Source organism: Parasteatoda tepidariorum, chromosome 5 (genome assembly GCF_043381705.1).
Source record: "Parasteatoda tepidariorum isolate YZ-2023 chromosome 5, CAS_Ptep_4.0, whole genome shotgun sequence".
In the NCBI taxonomy this organism is placed as follows: domain Eukaryota; kingdom Metazoa; phylum Arthropoda; class Arachnida; order Araneae; family Theridiidae; genus Parasteatoda; species Parasteatoda tepidariorum.
In genome coordinates, this window is record NC_092208.1 from 57,810,423 (window position 1) to 57,829,674 (window position 19,252).

Below are 19,252 nucleotides of genomic sequence, written 5' to 3' on the forward strand. Positions count from 1 at the left end.
CAAACTATTGATATATATATATAAGCAAGATAATTTCCTTTATCAAATCAAATCACACGTAACTTGCTTGTTACTAAGAATATGATATTGTTAATCAAAGCCAAATATTGGAAATTCTAAATATGGGACGATTACACATAGTATCGTTTGCTAGAATTATTATTTTTCTTTTCTCGTTTGAATACTTTACATATTTATTATTGTGTGAATACTTTACATATTTATAAAAAAAAGAATGTTGAAATTAGCATTGTCATATATATTTATCATCCGAAGATTGTCATGGCATATCTTATTTATTTAAAAAAATTTCCAGGCGAGAAAAAGAAATTATTTTTTTAGCAAACGATTCGTTTTTTTTTCTTTGTCAAATAGTTTTTTTATCTTTTTTTTCCTTCTTTTTTTCGCAAATACTTTAGTTATTCCTTAAAAATAACCTTTAAAGTGCAGCGGTTCCACTCTCTTTTTCAGACAAATATATATGTACATATGTTTAAAAAATTATATGTATCCAAAATAAGAATAAACATATCAGTCGTATAAATATGTTTCTCACTTTGTAATTACTTGAGAATCTGAAACAGATTATTAATTTTAAATTTTTAGAAGAAAAGGCGACCAGTCAAAAAATCGTTTGCTATTACAGAGCAGAAAGAAACACCACAAGACGTCTTCAACCAGAAGATATAGATCCGAATTTATGCACTCATTTGATAGTCGGTTTTGCAGAGGTTCGATATGATTTCGCGCTACCAAAAACCATTCAAGATCTCGAATGCTTCAACCGAACAGTTACTTTGAAAAAGAAAAATGCAAAAATGAAAGTTATGCTTTCTATAGGAGGAAAATCAAATGGCGGTTTCTCTCGAATGGTAGCTACGAAATATGGAAGAGAAAAGTAAGTGAGTTATTTATATTAGTATGATGCTTTAAGAATATTTTAAGGATGGATGAGAAAAAAAAGACGAATCGTACAAATTGGTGCAAGTTGGAAAAAAAGTGGATTTTAGTTTAAAATAAGAAAAATTTCTTTTAATTATCAAAATCATTTCAACAGGCGTTAGTCGAGGTGTTACATAAAAAGAGAAATATATAAACTAAAAAATACTAAGATAAAATATTATGCTTGTTGTCCATATATCATATTGATAAAACTGTAAATATTAAAATGGTTTCCAGATCTTAAAATTATAGAAAAGATGAGAAAGATATTATATTTTCAAAATCACAATATTTAGTCAGTTCCAGGTATAATAAAATAGTTTTTCATTCTAATGTACACATAATAGTTATTTTTATTAAAATTTATACTATAAGTTATATATAACTAATATAGAATGGTATATAAAAATATTATTTATTTACAGAGTATGAAATAAATTTAATTTGGAAAATAGAAAATCTGCAACCGATGGGAGATGGACCCAAATAGCGCATATAATTTAGACGTTATAAACACTTCGTTAAGACGAGTAAATAATTCATGATTTGGCTATTAATAGCTAAAAAATATTACTAAAGGTTCTCTTTCTTTAGCTTTAGTCTTTCAAAATCAGAGTTGGCTTTTTGCCGGCAAAAACTGGTTATAACCGGTAAAAACTGGCAGAAACTAAAACGACGTCTATATTAGTTCTAGTAATTGTTTAATGATATTTTGTTTAAGTTAACTGAAAAATGCATTAAGTAAAGAAAATCTTATGGCTGTTTATAAAAAGGAAGTGACATACAGATTTAAACAGGCAGTTACTGATTATCATTTGCTAGCTTATATGCTGCATCCAAAGTATTTGGGATTGAAATTATCATGTGTCCAAGAAGAAAGTGCCAGAATTTTACTCGCCAATATTAACCCAGATTTTGTACCTTATGTCATAGCTTTGCAAAACAAATCGGCCCCATTTCCTGAAATTCATTTTTCCAGTCAAGTTTTGACATCTACCTCATCTGCTACATTGTGGTTCAGTTTTAAAAAATATTCAATCGATGAAAGTTTCACAAATCTTGCTTGTTCCTTGATGGCAATGCCTGCTAGTTCCAGGGCTAAAGAGAATAGCTAGTTCTGCTGGACTTGAGAGAATCTTCTCAAATTTCTCGTTCGTGAATAGCAAATTGAGAAATTGTTTAGGTTTAGAAACTGCATCAATACTTGTCTTTTGTTATAGATCACTGTAGAGTGCAAACAATGTAATATTTGATTTTGAATGGTGATAATTTTGTAAATAAATTGTACTTTGTTTAACATTAAATTTTTTTTTCTATGAATTATTCATTGTATGTCAATCTCAGTACTTACTTTTATTTCATTATCTGAATTTCTGCCAGTTTCTGTCACAAATGTGGCAGAAAAGGGTTTCTGCCATGCCATTTTTAATCGGTTTCTACCAGTGGTTTTAACCACCTCGGCAGAAACTTGCCAACCTTGTTCAAAATATGTTAGCGAACAACTATTTTACAAAGCCAAAACATTGCAGCAAATATTTTATCCATAAATTTCAATGGTTGAATTTTAAAAGCAATAGTAGAAATAATATCTATTTATAGATGAACATCCGCTCACAAGTGTTTATTTTGAGAAAAAAGTAAATAATTATACTTATTGAGAAGAGAATTAAATGAAATATTAGTTTAATTCTTAAATTGAAGGAAATGTGTTATGCTTATTTTGGTAGAATAAAATGATTTAGAGATTTAGCATATTTCACTTAATGATATTGACTTTGTAATCGAATCTGGTAGAACAGAACAGTATTCTTTTGAAGTTATTTCTTCAATTCTGTTATTTCTAACGAAATTCTGTTGAGATTAATTGTTCTATTGATATTGTTGTTCTACCGTAATCTGATAGAACAATAATCTCAAAAAGAAACGCAATTTTTGAAGTTCATACAATAAATGTCGTATTAATGTGCACATATATTAGGGATTTTTAACAAAATTAACAATTTAATAATATTTGTAATTAATAATAATTCTATTAAACATGAATATTTATTAAGCGTTAGGCAGTTTTATGATTAATTTACAAAATGAGAGGTGTAATATACGCGAATATACTCGGGCCGCATGCGACCCGAGTATATTCGCGAAGTTTCAAAGTTTTCAAATTTTTTTTTCTAATTTTTAAAAAAAATATTTGTTGATAAATGGTACTTCAAATTGTTTGAAACTTTCATAACACCAGATTGGGGTACTTCAAATATAAACAAATATCAAGGTGTGCATATGAATTAACAAGACTCTTTTTTTAATTTGATACACAACTTTAATTGGTAGTTTCATGCCTTTTCTTCTAGGTTTATATTTTCTCTTTTGCATTTCCTGGACAAATACAAATTTGATGGAGTTGACTTTGACTGGGAATTTCCTGGGTGGAATGGTGCTAGTCCTTTAGAAAGATTTTTTTTCAACATACTTCTAAAGGTAAAAATATAAAAATTTCAGAAATTAGAAAGGAAATTATTTGAAACCATTTTTTATTATGTCAAATTGCAGACAAATTTTAAATTCATAATTAATATAAGAAATGCGTGAATAACTAATTATCATCAAACTCTTAACTGTCTTATCGTCCATCATCACGGCAAACCTAAACTTTAAGTACTGTATAGGTATAGTACGATATGTAATGTTCCGCCAGTTCTCAATAATATTATTCAAAATATTATTGTTTCTTTAAAAAAAAAAAAACGGAACAAAACAAAAACAGATTCTGGTAATAAAAATAATACTAATTAGAAACATGAAAACTATTTTAATTTATGTAGTATATATTGCAAATTAATCATTATAATATAGATTTTTAAAAAAATACGCTCTGCACAGGTGAAATTAAGAAGAAAAACCAACTGAACTCCCTTACTAACACTGTATGTGTGCCAGTTCCTGATATTTTTCTTGTAATCCTTCTTCATGCCCACACATCTATTTTTTTTTTCTTCTCTTATTCATTTAAAATATTTTTATATTTAAAAACTTCGAAAAATTTCATTTCTCACTCATATATATTCGATAGTTACTTTTACTAATTGAAGCATTTAAACCTTTTATATTCCTCCAATGTCTAATGGCAGACGATAAACAATTAATGATTTCCATAATTATTGCTTAGAATGACTGAGTATATGTATGTTGTAAGAAAAATTTCTTTCTTGCTGTTTAAAACTTTATTGCAAGCTTTTTTTTAAATCACAGTTTTAAAAATTTTTTAAAATTATATTAAATCGTATTACATTTTTATTGTTTTAATAATGGATGGACGGTTATGCTACGGATAGTAATTATAGCTTAGATTCACAAGCTACTTGTATATTCTTTGTTTTTGTTTAGTTGGAAAGCTTATAAAAAGTGCACCATCTAGAGAAGTGGAATAAATGTAAGCAATGAATATTAACTTTATGTTTTGTTAAAATGTTATTTTCGAATTAAATATGTTCAAGATGAATTATTTTTAGTTTTAAAAAATCACCAAATTTAGCGATAAAAAGCGTTACTTGGCAAAATTAGAAAAAATAGGAAACTTCTTGTATATAAAAAATAATGTATGTGAGTGCGTACGTTCTCTATACATATCGAGATTTCTGAACCAAATTTGACAGACATACGTTTAAAGACAAGAACAATGTCAACCTTAAAATTCCCTCCAACAACCCTTTAGAGCGAGCTACGACACTAAGGAAGAGTATTCCATAGGATTAACATGAGAGTCATTATTGAACTGCAGGAGATTTTATTTTTTATTATTTACAATTATTTAAACAGTAACAATCTTGCTTGTAGCTTTATTTATTCAAAAATTAGTTACACACACAGATTTTATTGAGAGTTTTTGAAAATTATTTGTCTTTAGTTTCTTACGTTAGGTGTGATCAAGTGGGGGTGATTTCACCTAATTGATACTTCGGAATCTGCCGAAAATCACGTGCTTGTTTATATACACTTTTTTATAAAACCTAAAGATTTTACCACAACCACGGTTGTATTCAAATCTTAATAATTTTCGGTGTCGAATAGTACTGTGTAAACCAACACTTCCTAGAAAAGAGGTCTTTGCACGGATTACCATAGACGGGATATCCGATTCTTTAGTTGTGCAAGCGTTGTGACATCTTTCTTAATTCCCCCACTACGAAGTTTTGTTGTCCCAAGGTTGTGACATCTTTCTTTTTTATCTCCCACTACGCAGTTTAAGTTCGTTCATTCAGACTACTTAAGTGATCCGTGCGAAGGTCTTCCTTGCCACCTTTCTTTTGGCGTTTAATAAATTTAATAATATGTTTTAATAAAGAAAAGTCGACGAAAAGGGCAAAAAAAAAAAAAAAAAAAAAAAAATGGAAGGAGAAAAGAAATTAAGTATAGCCGATTCTACGGGTATTGAGGTGGAAGCAAATTTGCACCATATTGCAGTTCAACACGCCCCAAGACTTGTAACCAAGCAATGATGTACAGTGCGCAAAATATGAAACGGACCACCCGGAATAACTTTTGATTTAATGATCAGATCTTCATGTTATGGGACTCACGCATAATAGTTCAAGGGGGTGATCTCAAGTATGCTAATTAATTAATGTAGACGATATTTTAAGTTACGACATCAGAAACAAAACATATGTTTTTTCTGTTGATAGATTCGTATTTCTGAACCTGAAAAAATAGAGGGTAGCCGTAATCCGGGAAATAAGGGACCAATTGTCAAGAGAGCGGCCCAAAATTTGGACCCTATAACTTTACTTTCTACGTATTTCTCAATTTTTCGACAACTTTTTTAGCAAATTAAAAAAAAATTTGCCCATAATCATAAAACTCGCTAATCCAAAGATAATTCTATGCAAAATATAACTTTTAGTAAATATTTATTATTATATTTAATAGTCAAATAAATTTTGAATTGCAAGGTATACAAATTTTTTGTAGATCATTTTAAAAAATGCAATTTTAAATGGCAAAATATAAAATTTCAGCGAAATCGATGTAATTATTTCCTAAGAAATCGAATTTTGAAAAAGTTGTATTTTTACAATTCCTAATTTGTGGACTATTATGTAATAAAATAATAAATATTAACTAAAAGTTGTATTTTGCATTTGAAATTATCTTTGAATAAACAAATTTTTTAATTGAATGCAAAAAAATTTCAATTCGCCTATAAAATTTCTTCGAGATATGGGGAAATACGCAAATTGTATAATTAACATTAAGGGATCCAAATTTTGGACAGCTCCTGGTCAAACTATTGATCCCTTGTTTTGAGGGTCAGAAATCCGAATTCGTTGGGAAAAAAATTACATGTTTATTCAGAGAAAGTACGTTTTTATGTCTGATTTCATAAGTTAAAATATCGTCTGCACTATTACTAAATTAGCATATTTGAGATCACCTTTCGAACCAGTAAGAATGAGTTCTACAACGGGAAGATCCGATCATTATATCAAAAGTTATTTAGGGTTGTCCGTTTATTTATTTATTCTCTATCATTTGTTCAATGTATTATTTACACATACTATATATGGAATATTGCATCTTTTTTATAAATTTCAGGAGCTACAATTTGTTATAGAAAAAGCGAAGAGAAATTTTCTAATCAGTTGCGCAGTAGCAGCACATGTAGCCATTATTGACACCTCATACAATGTACCAGAAATGGCAAAGTAAATATCTCCGTAAATAATTATAGAGTGAATTTTATACTAACTTTTTGTTTATTTCACACATTTTTTTACATTGTTGAAAAAAATGTAAATAAGTCATTTATATTCTAACATATACAATAAAAGAAATTACTTAAACCACCATCACCATGATTAAAATACACTATGTTCTTACTATAAAGTTTATTTTAGGGCAATACTGAAAAAAAAATGTATGTATTCATTTATGCAAATTAAATCAATTTTTGCTTTTTATGTGATTAGATAAATATATTGGAATAAGGTTTTCGTTCATTGCTTATTAGCTTAAAATAAAAATTAAATATTTCTTTTTAATTCCTTATAAGATTCAAACCTCGTATTTTAAAAATTGTCAACTATTATTATAAGGTATAATTATTTTAAAAAAACAATGTATTTTTTAAAAAGTCTTTTTCTGAAATTAACATGCTTTAAAACTCTGAGCATATTTTATGTAGGCAGTTATTTTATTATAAGCACCATACATATTGTTAAAAGTCATACATCAAAGATTCCCATAATGGAGAGGTTCCGCACCCACCACGTTATTAGTAACCTTATCTTTTCAATCTAATAGATCACGGTAATGAAAGCATTAAGTATTATAGTTACTGTCAGATTGGAGATTGCGCAATTGTGCGAGTTAATTGGACGGAAAGACCATATTTTTAAAAGATATTGAATTCAAACTTATTCACGTATTCACTATTAGATTCAATAAACGGCATTTCAACAAGCGAAGTTACGTATTTATATCTGCTACTCTATAATTTTGAACTCAAATCAGAAAACACTGATTTTTTTAAATCTATATTAGTATTTAATAACAAAATTAATTAATTTCCAAAATTCCATTATAACACGGTTACGTAATAGCATTTATACTTATTAGCTACTTCATGAGAAAACAAACAAGAGTAGTTTCTGTAAGTCCGGTTTTTACATTCATTCATTTAATGAACAATATAATTTCAGAAGTTAGAAACTATTGTTTTTTACATGCATTAATTAAATATTTATTGTTTTTCAGAGTTGTGGATTTTATAAATCTCATGTCTTACGATTTCCAGTTGTATAATCCAGCATATCCTATGACAGCTCATCATAGTCCTCTGTTTTCTAAAAACAGCGAAAAAAATACGAACTATTATTTAAATGCGGTAAGCATAAAATTTTTAAAAACCAATTGCTACTTTTAAATCGAATATCTTTTCAACTCCATCTGTATATGTATTGTATAAGCAACCGCACTTCGGAAAAGTAATTCAGGTAACGGGCATTTCACTTGGATTTTGTTTATTGATTGTATCGACCATAATTCACATATTTAATTAAAAGAGTTTAAGTAACAGTTCCACAATTAAATAAAAAATGACACTTTAAATAAGGTTTTAAATATGCATTTAGTTATCATAAAGAAACATTCATGTTTATTAATACTTCTGTTTTTCAATGCTTCCAAGTATGTTTTGTCTAAAATGTGTTTTCCTGATTTCCATCATAGGCATGGGCTGCAGGATTTTGGGAAGCTAGAGGCATGCCGCGAAAGAAAATAATGATTGGCATACCAACGCATGCTCGGTCATACTACTTACATTCTCCTTATTGGAACACTATCAGTGTTCCAGCAAAAGGTCCTGGAATCGGAAAAGGAAAGCTCACATATCCTCAGGTATGCTTGAAAATGGGTGCCACTCTAAAAAGATTTCAAGATAGAACATTATTTTTTAACCAATTAACATTTAACAGAATTTTTCAGAAAATTATACCTCACCCTCTATGAGAATGGTTCATATATTATATCAATGACTTAATTATTTTTTATAAAAATTTATTTTCTTAATTTTATTTTTTACAGCGAAAAAATTACAAATAATAGCTAACCTTGCATATCTACACTCTTTGCACCAATTGCTGAATTTTGACTTTTTCTTGGAGCCATTCATATCTCTATTCATTTTTCACTTCATCATTAATGTTTTGTCATAGATAATTTTTAAAAAAAATTAATTTAATTTTACCCAGCATCTCAAATTATCAAGAAAAAATACAAACTCAGTCAGATTCAGATTTAACTATACAAATTTTGTTTACACAAGTTCCGTCAATCCCACTCTTTCTTTGTGATATGACTTCATTAATTGATCATTTTGTATTAATTTTGAAAAATAACAATGCTTTCAAAAAGTAATCTATTTTTTATTTATTTTAACAGAATTTTTTTTTGTTAAATTTTCATAAGTAAGGAAACATTTAATTTCTTTTTGAAAACATAATTTTAAAAAAAATTGGAAATATATATTAATTGGTGGACGGAATTCAATCTACTTGATCTTTTCTTAAGGCTGACTTCAGTCCAAGGGACTAAAGAGTGGAATCCGTGTTATTTATATTACAATCCTCTTTGCTTGCATTATTAAAATTACTTGATTTATCAACACTATAACGTTTGGACAATTTTATGAGTAGAGAGTTAGTCAAAAGCTATAATAGTCAAAAGTTGAACAATTCAATATATTTCATTTTCTGTTCATTTAAACAATAACAAAAGTACTATCTGTCTCTAAAATTTAAGAACATAACGAAGTTCGATAATACTGTATAATTAAAAAATATGTGACGTATTAACGGGCAACCCAAACGAAATGTTATTAAGAAATGTTCGTTAATTAAAATTTACTTTAATATTGCAATTTTTAAAATTTTTGTTAAATGGCTGTAACAAACGTTTAAGCACCATTAATTTCTTAATAAATGAAGGATCGGTTCGATGAAGTGACGTATTTCCTGCAAAGCATAATGACAGGCAGATTATCTCTAATCAAGAACTCAGACGTTCACAGTTCTGTAAGCTGCAGAATTTACAAAAACAGAGTTTTGAAAATAAGTAAAATTCCAAAATGGAAAAATGTGTGTCTGAAATTTCAAGCTTCTGAAATAGATCAAAGTCATGTATTTATCAAGTGTTGGAGAAAAAAGAATGATTTCGCCTGAAAACCGAGATGCGAACGAAGGCGTGTGATGAATGTTCAGACCGATAGGCGAATTCGGCAAAATATTTCAATTTGTATTTGATCTATAGGCAAAATATGTCAATTTGTAACGGGGAAAAAACACTATAGGTGTAGCAGTGCCTCGATAATATAGAAATATTTCGAAAAAAAAAAAAATTCGCCGCAAGCCATGTCTTAAACCACATAATAAACGGGCAAGAGTGAACAAAGCAAAAAATCGCATGGCAATAAATGGTTATCTATACCAGTCAGTGATATAGAGAAAAAATAGAACTAAATGATCCTGACGACTGGAACTCATGTTTGCATGAACTTCGAAAAGAGCCAAGGAATTTCTTCAACAGGTAAATCTCTAATAATTTGGGGACATGCCTGCATTTCTTAAGCATGCCTGCATTTTCTTAAGCGAAGACATACATATGAAACGTAGAAAGTTACACTGAGACAATATATTCTCCCTTTTTAAGAGCTCCAAGGAGGCCCTGATTTTATATTTCAACAAGACAATGCCTCAATAAAAGATTAGCCTATCCCCGAGTCCGAGCTTAAATCCAATTGAGAATGCATTAAGCATTTTAATCTGCCCAGCGTATAGAAATAGTTAGGATTAAAGAAATCCAAGAGTCTATTGAGAAAGCATGAAATTCTCGCCCCCTCCCCCTAGAAACACACCAGAAGCTAATTAATTCAATGGAAAAATGTATATTCGATGTCATTAAGAATAATAAGGGATCAATATCCAAGTACAGTAGGGAACCGATTATCCGGAAAGATCGGGACCATCGCTATTCCGGATAACTGATTTTTCCGGTTTTCTGAATCGCTACAAAAAGCCGTTTTTTTTATTGTCAAACTCAACTAAAAAAAAAATATTTGGAAATAATCTTAGAAAGAAGAAAAAACAATGAAGTAATACACTAATGATTATTTCCAAAATGATGGTAAGGTAAATATCTTTCAAAAAAGAAAGAAAAATCCTGAAATCTTACGATGGAAAAAAAAAATTTAAAAATGGCGGGAAAATTTATCGAATTTCGTTCCGGTGTTTTGGTTTTCTGATTTCCGGATAACGGGTTCTGTACTGTAATATTCTTTAAATTGTGTTATTTTAGCTCCTACTTAAACTCTTGATGCAGCCTATTATTTATTTCAACAAAATCAGAAAATAAATATTTTTGTGTTATTTATTTCCTGCTTTTAATTACAATACATGCAAATGTCCTTTCGTTAACATTCTGTTCCTGCCTTTGAAAATCAAAATTTTTTGTTAGTACTTAAGCTTTTGAAACGATTATTAAAATTTTGTTGATTCGAATGTAGTTTGAAAATAGAAAGGTCATAGCGGCAAACAAGATAAACAAACAGTAAAAATAAGCTCAAATACAAAAATAAAATAAAAATGAAAGCATAAAATATTTTGTTACCATCATGCAATTGAGCTTAGTTTTTCGTGTCATTGTCCGGTTTTGAGCGAATCCATAAGGCTAATCATAATTTTTTGTCAAGCTATCCTGTAATATCTCATTAAAAATAAAATTTATTATAAATATATTACTATATTATACCAGCTTTTAAAAGTTTCACTATGTACATAGATTAAGGTTATATCACCTGTTATCCAAAAATTCGCGATAACTATTTAGATTTATTTACTTGTGCTGAGCTAGCAAACAAACAATAAATTTATTATTAAAAACGTGCAATCTAGATATTGCCTTATCAATCAATTAGGAAACCTTGTGGGGAAAAAAACGCGATTCAACAAGATTGGTAATTAAGACAACGATAAGGCTAACAATATACTTTGGTACTTAAAGAATAGATTGTTACTGGAATTAACAACCTGTTTTCGAGAGGTCCAATGTGTACGGATAGTTTTTAAACCTTCATCGCAGAACTTATAGCTTGAGATTAGAGAGCTTTTACATTACGTAAACCTTATTTTCCGCTTCTTAGCGATACTGCACATGCTCAGACATAGTGTATTGCACCTCACTAGAGGCCCTGAATTAGTATAGCCGATTTTGTGCCCTGAAGTAGCGTAGGTACGTTAATTTTAACGTAAGTACATATTTTAAAAATGGAGACAAAAAAACGCCTTAGTTGGAATATAACCGATGAAATATTTCTCCTCAGAAAAGTTATAGCTTCTAATTCTTATGAAGATCTGGGGCGTTGAAAGGATGTACAGTGCGTCATTAAAAAAAAACGGACCATCATGAATAACTTTTGATCTAATGATCGGATCTTCACGTTCTTAATAATTCGGAGGGGGTGACCTCAAACATGTTAACTAATAAGCTCAGTCGATATTTTAAGTTACGAAATCAGACACAAAAACGCACTTTCTCTGAATAAACATACCCTTTTTTTTTCCCCCCTTCTGAATTCAGATTTCGGAACTTAAAATAATGAAGTTCCCATAGTTAGATCAGGAGAGCGATCCTAAGTTCTGATCTCAGAATATTAATTTTATTTTTTGCGTATTTCGCCATATCTCGGGAACTTCTTAAACGAATTGAGAAAATTTCGGAGACAATTATAAAATTCGCTTATCCAAAGATAATTCCATGCAAAAAATAAGTTTTAGTTAATATTTATTATCATTTTATTTAATTAAAGTCTAAAGTTTTTTTTAATTGCTAGGTAAACAACTTTTCACATCATTTTAAAGCATGTAATTTTACATGGCAAAATACAAAATTCAGCGAAATCGGGTGAATAATCCCTGTGAAATTGGCTTTCAAAAAAGTTATTTATTTACAATTTGATTTCTGATTTCTCAGGAACTTATACGACCAATTTCCATCAAAATTTCTTTTTTGCTGTGTAAAATTACTTGTTTTAAAATTATGTAAAAAATTGTCGACCTTACAATTAAAATTTTTCCGACTGTTATTAAATAATAAAAAAATCAACTAAAATTTAAATTCATAATAAACATACTACTACTACTAAACTTTAGCTTAACGAGCAATCATAAAGTTTGCTGTTTATGGCCAATATTATCTGACTGAATCAGCAATTATTTCTTTACTAACTATTAGTCAGTTTAACGTTGTTTATCATAACCTTGGTGTTAATCAGCTAAAAGTAATGTCAAGTGTCAGGTGACTTTATTTACTTTCTCTATTAGTTCTCGCTTAACCGAGTTCAGAAATAGTATTTTTATTACGTAATTAATATTTTCACACTGTTGCACTCGTAAACTTATTGCACTATGCAATCGATCTAAAGCAGGGGTTTCCAACTTACATGAGGCCGGGGGCCACAATTAAAGACACAAATCACATGGCGGGCCGCAACTTTATTAAAATTTTATGTAGGACTCTTTTATGTTTGAAGGAACATTAAATATTACTGTCAGATTTTTACCAAGTTGTATAAAACAAAGGAATTGAATTACAAATTAAAATAAGAAGTAGATTTTTAAAAATATTTAATTACATATTAAAAAATTCGGGCTGCAATAACTTTAATGTGCGTATTGAACAGTTAATGTGCAACAGATATCTAATTGTTAAGATATACAACTTAATAATGGTTGATATTAAAACTTACATAGTAGCACACAAAAATTTCAATGACAAAATTTAGGTTTGTCTTCTGCAACCACCAGAGAATAGATATTTACAGATTAAATTTAAAATTTACAAGTGTGTGTGTAAATATTTTCGTCCAAAATGATTGGTTTCAAAAAGTTAAATCGGAGAGATTCTTCGAGAAAATTTCTGATACACACAAGCTAAATTATATTCACAAAATACAAAAAAATAAATAAAAAAGAGCAACATACACGATTATTTTTGTATTTGAATAAATATTTTCTTGAATGCAAAACCGGAGAAAATTCTTTTTTTTGCACCGTTGGTATGATAAATTTCACAGAAACGAAGAAATTAGGTTTTTATTAACGAGAAAAGTATTTTAAACCCATATAAATTTTTTACGAAAATTGTCCGCAAAAAAATGACAACTAATATATTTAAGTTCGCGGGCCATAAAAAAAGGCTTCGCGGGCCGCCAGTTGGAAACCACTGATCTAAAGGAATATTGGAGTACAGCATATATAATAATAAACTTTTTTTAAGATTTAATCTTACATTTTTAATAGGATCTAAAGAGTTAAGCTCTTACTTTTTCAGTTTCATCCTGTCTTTTCTCCTTAAATGTTTACTCAACACACTACATGTTAATGAGCATTTTTCTTTAAGCAGTACATTTCTTATTTTTAATTCTAACGTTATTCACAAAACATGTAAGAAATAGTAAAATATCCAAAGAAAAAAAGAGAAAGAACTATTTTGAAGTAAAATAGGATGGTATAATCTTAAAACATTTTCTTCCTTATCAAAGAAAATCCATTCTAGGAATAGTTCGTCTATCTGAAATGTATTTCCTGACGAGACGAAACTGCGATAATTTTAGTATAAATACTTCCTCGATTTACCCCTCTTTTATACCATCGTATAACGCTAACAACAAATTCTTCTATTCTAAAAAGTATAACGAAAATAAAAAATAATTAAAAGAAAAAAAACTAATTACATGAAGAAAAAAAACTAATTAAATGAAAATAAAGGAGAGAAAAAAACTCTCGACAGCAAACGGCACGCAGCGCAAACAAATCTCATCAAATCTACATACATTAAAACGTGCGGCCTATGAAAAATAGCATTTCCAAACGTAATGCAAAAACTGTTACGTTAATTTTTTTTTTTCTTTTCTTACATTAAGCCTCGCACGTGCTCTGTTAAGCTTAATTAGAGTTTGCATCAACAGGAAACCATCACGGAACTCAGAAGCTCTCTATCAAATAAATCTAACTAATAAATCGTACAATAAATTAAACTAGCTGCCTTCTGCGACCATTCACAATTGTGTAGTACAGCACATAAACTCTAATGGTCACCAAGCCAAATGCACAGCCAGGGCCTGATTACCGAAAAGGCACAGGAAGCAAGTGCTTCCCCTTTTAAATTCTAGGGGGGCCCCCAAATGACTGAAATTAAGGGCCCAATTTCTTATTTTTTGTAGCCAAAAAAAATATTAATAATAAAAGAAAAAAAAAAAAAAAATGACTCCAACAAAAACTCTCGAAAAGAAAAAAAATGGGATGCTTAATAAATGGGATGCTTTGTGTTGTTTTGCCGCTAGTAAAAAAATTGGCATAAAAAAAGAGACTCTTCTTGCAAAGAACCTTTCGTATAACAACAAGTAACTTTATAATTTAATTTAGTGAAATATTTAAATTTTTTCAACATATGTGCTAGCTACTCCCTCATGTTTTTGTTACTATATATAGTTGGCTACTATACATGTTGGACCCTACTTTACGTGCTTTATAAAGCACGTAAAGAAGGGTCCAACATGATTGCATAGGATCTCTGTATTCCTTTCTAAGGTTCTAATAGTTTTCACATGGTTCCTCCCTCTTTAAAATGTATTGTTTATGGGTGAAAAATATCAAAAGTTTCTTTTGCTCAAGTTAGGGGGCCCCCAAAATCCTATTATGCTTCCCCTATTTTCAGAGGTTAATCGGGCCCTGTGCACAGCAGAAGTGAATTTAACTATTCTAATTCAACATTTTAATTAATTTTAAGCAATATATTAACCAATTTTTTTCTCTCCACCGTTTAGCTGTAGCCCGTGGCTTTGCTCTCACTGAAGTACTTGGGTTACAGTTCTAACTATTTTCACAAAAATGTGCGTGATATTGTGAAAGTTCTCCATGTATTCAATTTTAGTAATATTTTTAAATTTGTCGGTATGTATGAGTTCGGGATATACGTGCTATACTACTTCCTCCGATCCTTAACTAGAGTATCGAATAATATAGTATGTACTATTACTCGAAAAAGGAGAGCTGTGGCACCATAGAACAGTTAATGCTTAAAATCACAACAGCCCTTTTAAAAAAATCAAAAGTAAATCTAAAAAAGTTACTTTTTAATTAACTGGACGCAATGAAATTCATCTCCTTTTTTCTTTAGCTAAATTTTTATGAGCTTTAAAAATAAATTAATGTCTGCGGTAGTTTATATTTCTGGGCGACTTTTCGCTTGCGCCCGACTAACTGAAAAGTAACCCAAGTTTTTATATGTATAAAAATACTAACATATTCTAACAATTCAATCCTCTTAAATTATTACTTAAGACAATCTAAGAAAATTAATATTAACTATAGTGTTGCAAATAAATAGAGAAAAACCAAAGCCTACGGTGTCACTTAAGATATATATATATATTGTTTAATTAAAGATAATTAAGTTAACGTGAAATAAAAACTTTACACGATATATTTGGAGGGAAAAAATAAAAAAAATTTCCCTCCAAATTCGGAACGAGATTTTGAAGGGGGGGGGGGAATGAATAGCAGCATTGACAAAATTTTTTATTTAATTATTCTATAAATTCTGAACACGATGTGTGTTAAACACGTAAACTCTAAATTTCGGCAAAAAAATAATGATTTCTTTTTTTTATCAGGTTTGCAATTTTCTTAAAAAGGGAGCAAGGCAAATATTTGATCTATCAACGAAAGTTCCATTTGCCCACTTAGGACACGATTGGATAGCTTTTGACAATGATCACAGTATTTCGTTTAAGGTAAATAACTTTACTTATTATTACACATTTAAAAAGATTATAAATTTTTAACATTTCAGATTTGAAGTATACTACTTGTACTGGAGAAATGAATGATTTCTGCAAAAGATACGTAAAAAAAAAGTATTTGGAAGTAGGGTTGCGCTGGGACGAGTAAAGCAGTAAACAGCATGACATAACCTGCACAAATTGGGAGGGGGAAAAAAAGTTCAAAGAAAGTAACGCAATTAAAAAATATTTGTTTTGTCCCCTACAAAGCTAACTTCTATTATGAGGTTGTTTGACAGGGCCTATCCTACAATAATGGAAGAGACATTTTCTGTTTTAGACGTTTTAAATTTCTAAAGAAATACTGAAAGGATTATTTTGTAATTTTAGATATGCGATTTTTCATATCTAGCAATAAAATGTAAAGCTTTCAGAGGCCTACAATAAATTACGAAAGAAAAGTAATTTACCCTAAGCCAGAAAATCAAGCAATAAGCTTGTATCGATTACTTTAATTATTTTTAAAAACTGCGTAAAGTTTCGTTAACCTAGAGTAAATATTTATGGAAATATAAACATTTTAGTAAAAAATTTCGTCCTACGTTTTTTCATTATAACTTCACAGATATTCAATGCAATGAAACAAAATTTTTGGAGCAATTTAAGATTAATAACAAAATTGTTGCTAGTTCTTTTATACTGCGTATGCACTGAAAGAATGTTCAAGTTTTTTCATAATTTTGCAGTCAATTGAATTTGGCAACTAATAAAAAAAATTTGGTTTGAATATCTTAAAAATTTAGAATTTTTTAAGATATTCAAATAAGCTTTTAACATTAGTAGCCAAATACGACTTTCGTATCGCAGTGTAAAAGAACTAGTTTATAACGGATTCTTATAAAATTTTAAAACAATTTCGTAATTAATCGTAAATTGCTCCAAAAATTTTGTTAGCAAATAAAAATGTAAGGCGAAAATAATTTTTTATAAAAATGTCCCATCTCTATAAATGATTATTCTAGGTTTACGAAACATTATGCAGTTAATAAAAATAACTGAAGTAATCGATACAAGTTACAAATTTTTTGCTTGATTTTCTGGCATAGTGTTTCTTACATAATTTATAGTAGGTCTTCCAAACCTCAGAGCTTAAAAATTTATTGCTAAATATCGAAAATCTCATCTCAACACCTCTTAAAGTTGACAAAATAATCTTTTAAGTATTTCTTGAGAAATTGAGTGGACGTTGCGTTAAAAAAAAGCTGACTGTTCAATATAAAAATGGTTTTTGACGATTTTGATTTCAAAAAAAATTTCAGTCATCATTTTTTAAATTCACTGATGTTTAATTTAAGAGCTAGATATGCATTCTAAATGTTTCAGTGGCTGGTATCCGACTGTGCGAAAATCAGCAATTTCGACGAAATTTTTTTTCTATTTGAACTTAAGTTTATGATTTTCGATTTTCAAAAATGAAGTTATAAGAAGCCTTTTCGTCAACTGACAGACAAAACTGAAAGTTAACTCACGAAAACGAAACTAAAATGTTTATTGTTATGTTGAGTTCTTTAATACTTTTAGGACAAAATTTCGTTTCACAATTTTTTTCCATTTTAAATGCAGTTTCTGAAGACCGATGACCTTGAGAAAAAATTTTCTAACATACATAACAAAAAGCTATCTTGGAATCCTTCGAAATTTAATTAGATTTTGCATAATGCCAGCGATGTTTTGAACTAGAAGTTAGTCTAAGGACGAATTAGTTATTTTGTTATCAAGCTTTAAGTACGATATTTAGAAATTTTTCATTAAAAATGCAATATTAAACACATTCCCTTGTCTTCTAGAGACATTTTTTTTAAAAGATTTTAATTCAAAGCCAAGTAACCAATTTATGATCCAGAAATTTCTTTTTCTCGTTTTTTATATTTATGCATTACAATTTCCTCGAGTTGAAAGCGTACTTCTAAATAAATTAATTTGTTTTAATATCACTCTTGGACTTCAAAATAACGCATTTTAGTTTTTACATCAGCACAAATTTCTTCAATTAATCAAAGATCCTGATTATTTTAACCCATCAAACCATTTCGTCAGATACACTGCTACAACGATTTTCCATTCCATTTTAACACTTTTTTTCCCTTTTATCTAATGTTTAATTGGAATTCATTAGTTATTACATGAACACAAATTATTGCTTCCTTTTCTCCAATTAATCAGATTACGATTATTTTGACTGCTACAATGATTTTCATTTCCATTTTAACACCCTTTTTTTTTTAATTTTTTAAAATGTTGAATTAGGAATTCACAATTGTCAAAACAAAAAGTTTTCAATAGTTGTTTAATTTCAGAGTCAATGGGTAAAAGAAGAAGGATATGGAGGAGTCATGATCTTCAACTTGAATAATGATGATTGGAGTGGTAGTTGTGATAACTCAACAAAGTTTCCTTTGACTCGAGCTGCTTTTAAAAGTTTGACATAATTTATGAAGAAATGAGTAAACAGACAGAACAATGGACATACATGCATAGAATCTCACCACGAAATTATTTATTTCATAATTCATAGACTTGTAACAACATTTATTGTTAGTAGCCATTTGTTGAAAGAGTAGCATATCTAGTCAAATCAAGAAAGGCATGTAAAAAAATTTAGATTTTGCTCTTAATAAATTAAGTTGGAAAAACTATTACAAATTAAGTTATATAATAAAAATTACTATATAAAAGGAATTGCTGTATTAAATAAACGCAATTACTATAAACTAAGTGAACAATTTGAAAAATATATTTTATAAGCATACTCAGTCATTAACTTAAGAGAGTAATCTTTATTTCACTTGATATGACTCTAGTGAATTGCTTGTTGAATTCTTAATTTGAATTATTTCTTACTAAGCGCCAGACATTTCCATATCGTCTAAAAATAGTAAATAACTTTATGACCCTATCTTCCTCTCTTTTAAAATT

The 19,252-nt window shown here is 29.0% G+C and overlaps 2 protein-coding genes across 3 annotated transcripts in view; both read left to right on the plus strand.

The window, feature by feature from the left end:
- The window catches only part of LOC107437310 (acidic mammalian chitinase), a 27,492-nt gene extending 8,520 nt beyond the window's left edge, over positions 1–18,972 (plus strand). Inside the window, exons 3-9 of the mRNA XM_043042377.2 lie at positions 607–898; positions 3,294–3,420; positions 6,535–6,644; positions 7,696–7,825; positions 8,170–8,337; positions 16,169–16,288; positions 18,634–18,972. Of these exons, the coding sequence (XP_042898311.1) occupies positions 607–898; positions 3,294–3,420; positions 6,535–6,644; positions 7,696–7,825; positions 8,170–8,337; positions 16,169–16,288; positions 18,634–18,765 (1,079 nt within the window). The 3' untranslated portion in view covers positions 18,766–18,972. The remainder of the gene's footprint in view (positions 1–606; positions 899–3,293; positions 3,421–6,534; positions 6,645–7,695; positions 7,826–8,169; positions 8,338–16,168; positions 16,289–18,633) is intronic.
- Positions 1–19,252, plus strand: part of LOC107437395 (uncharacterized) — a 548,903-nt gene that overhangs the window by 496,881 nt on the left and 32,770 nt on the right. The window lies entirely within an intron of this gene.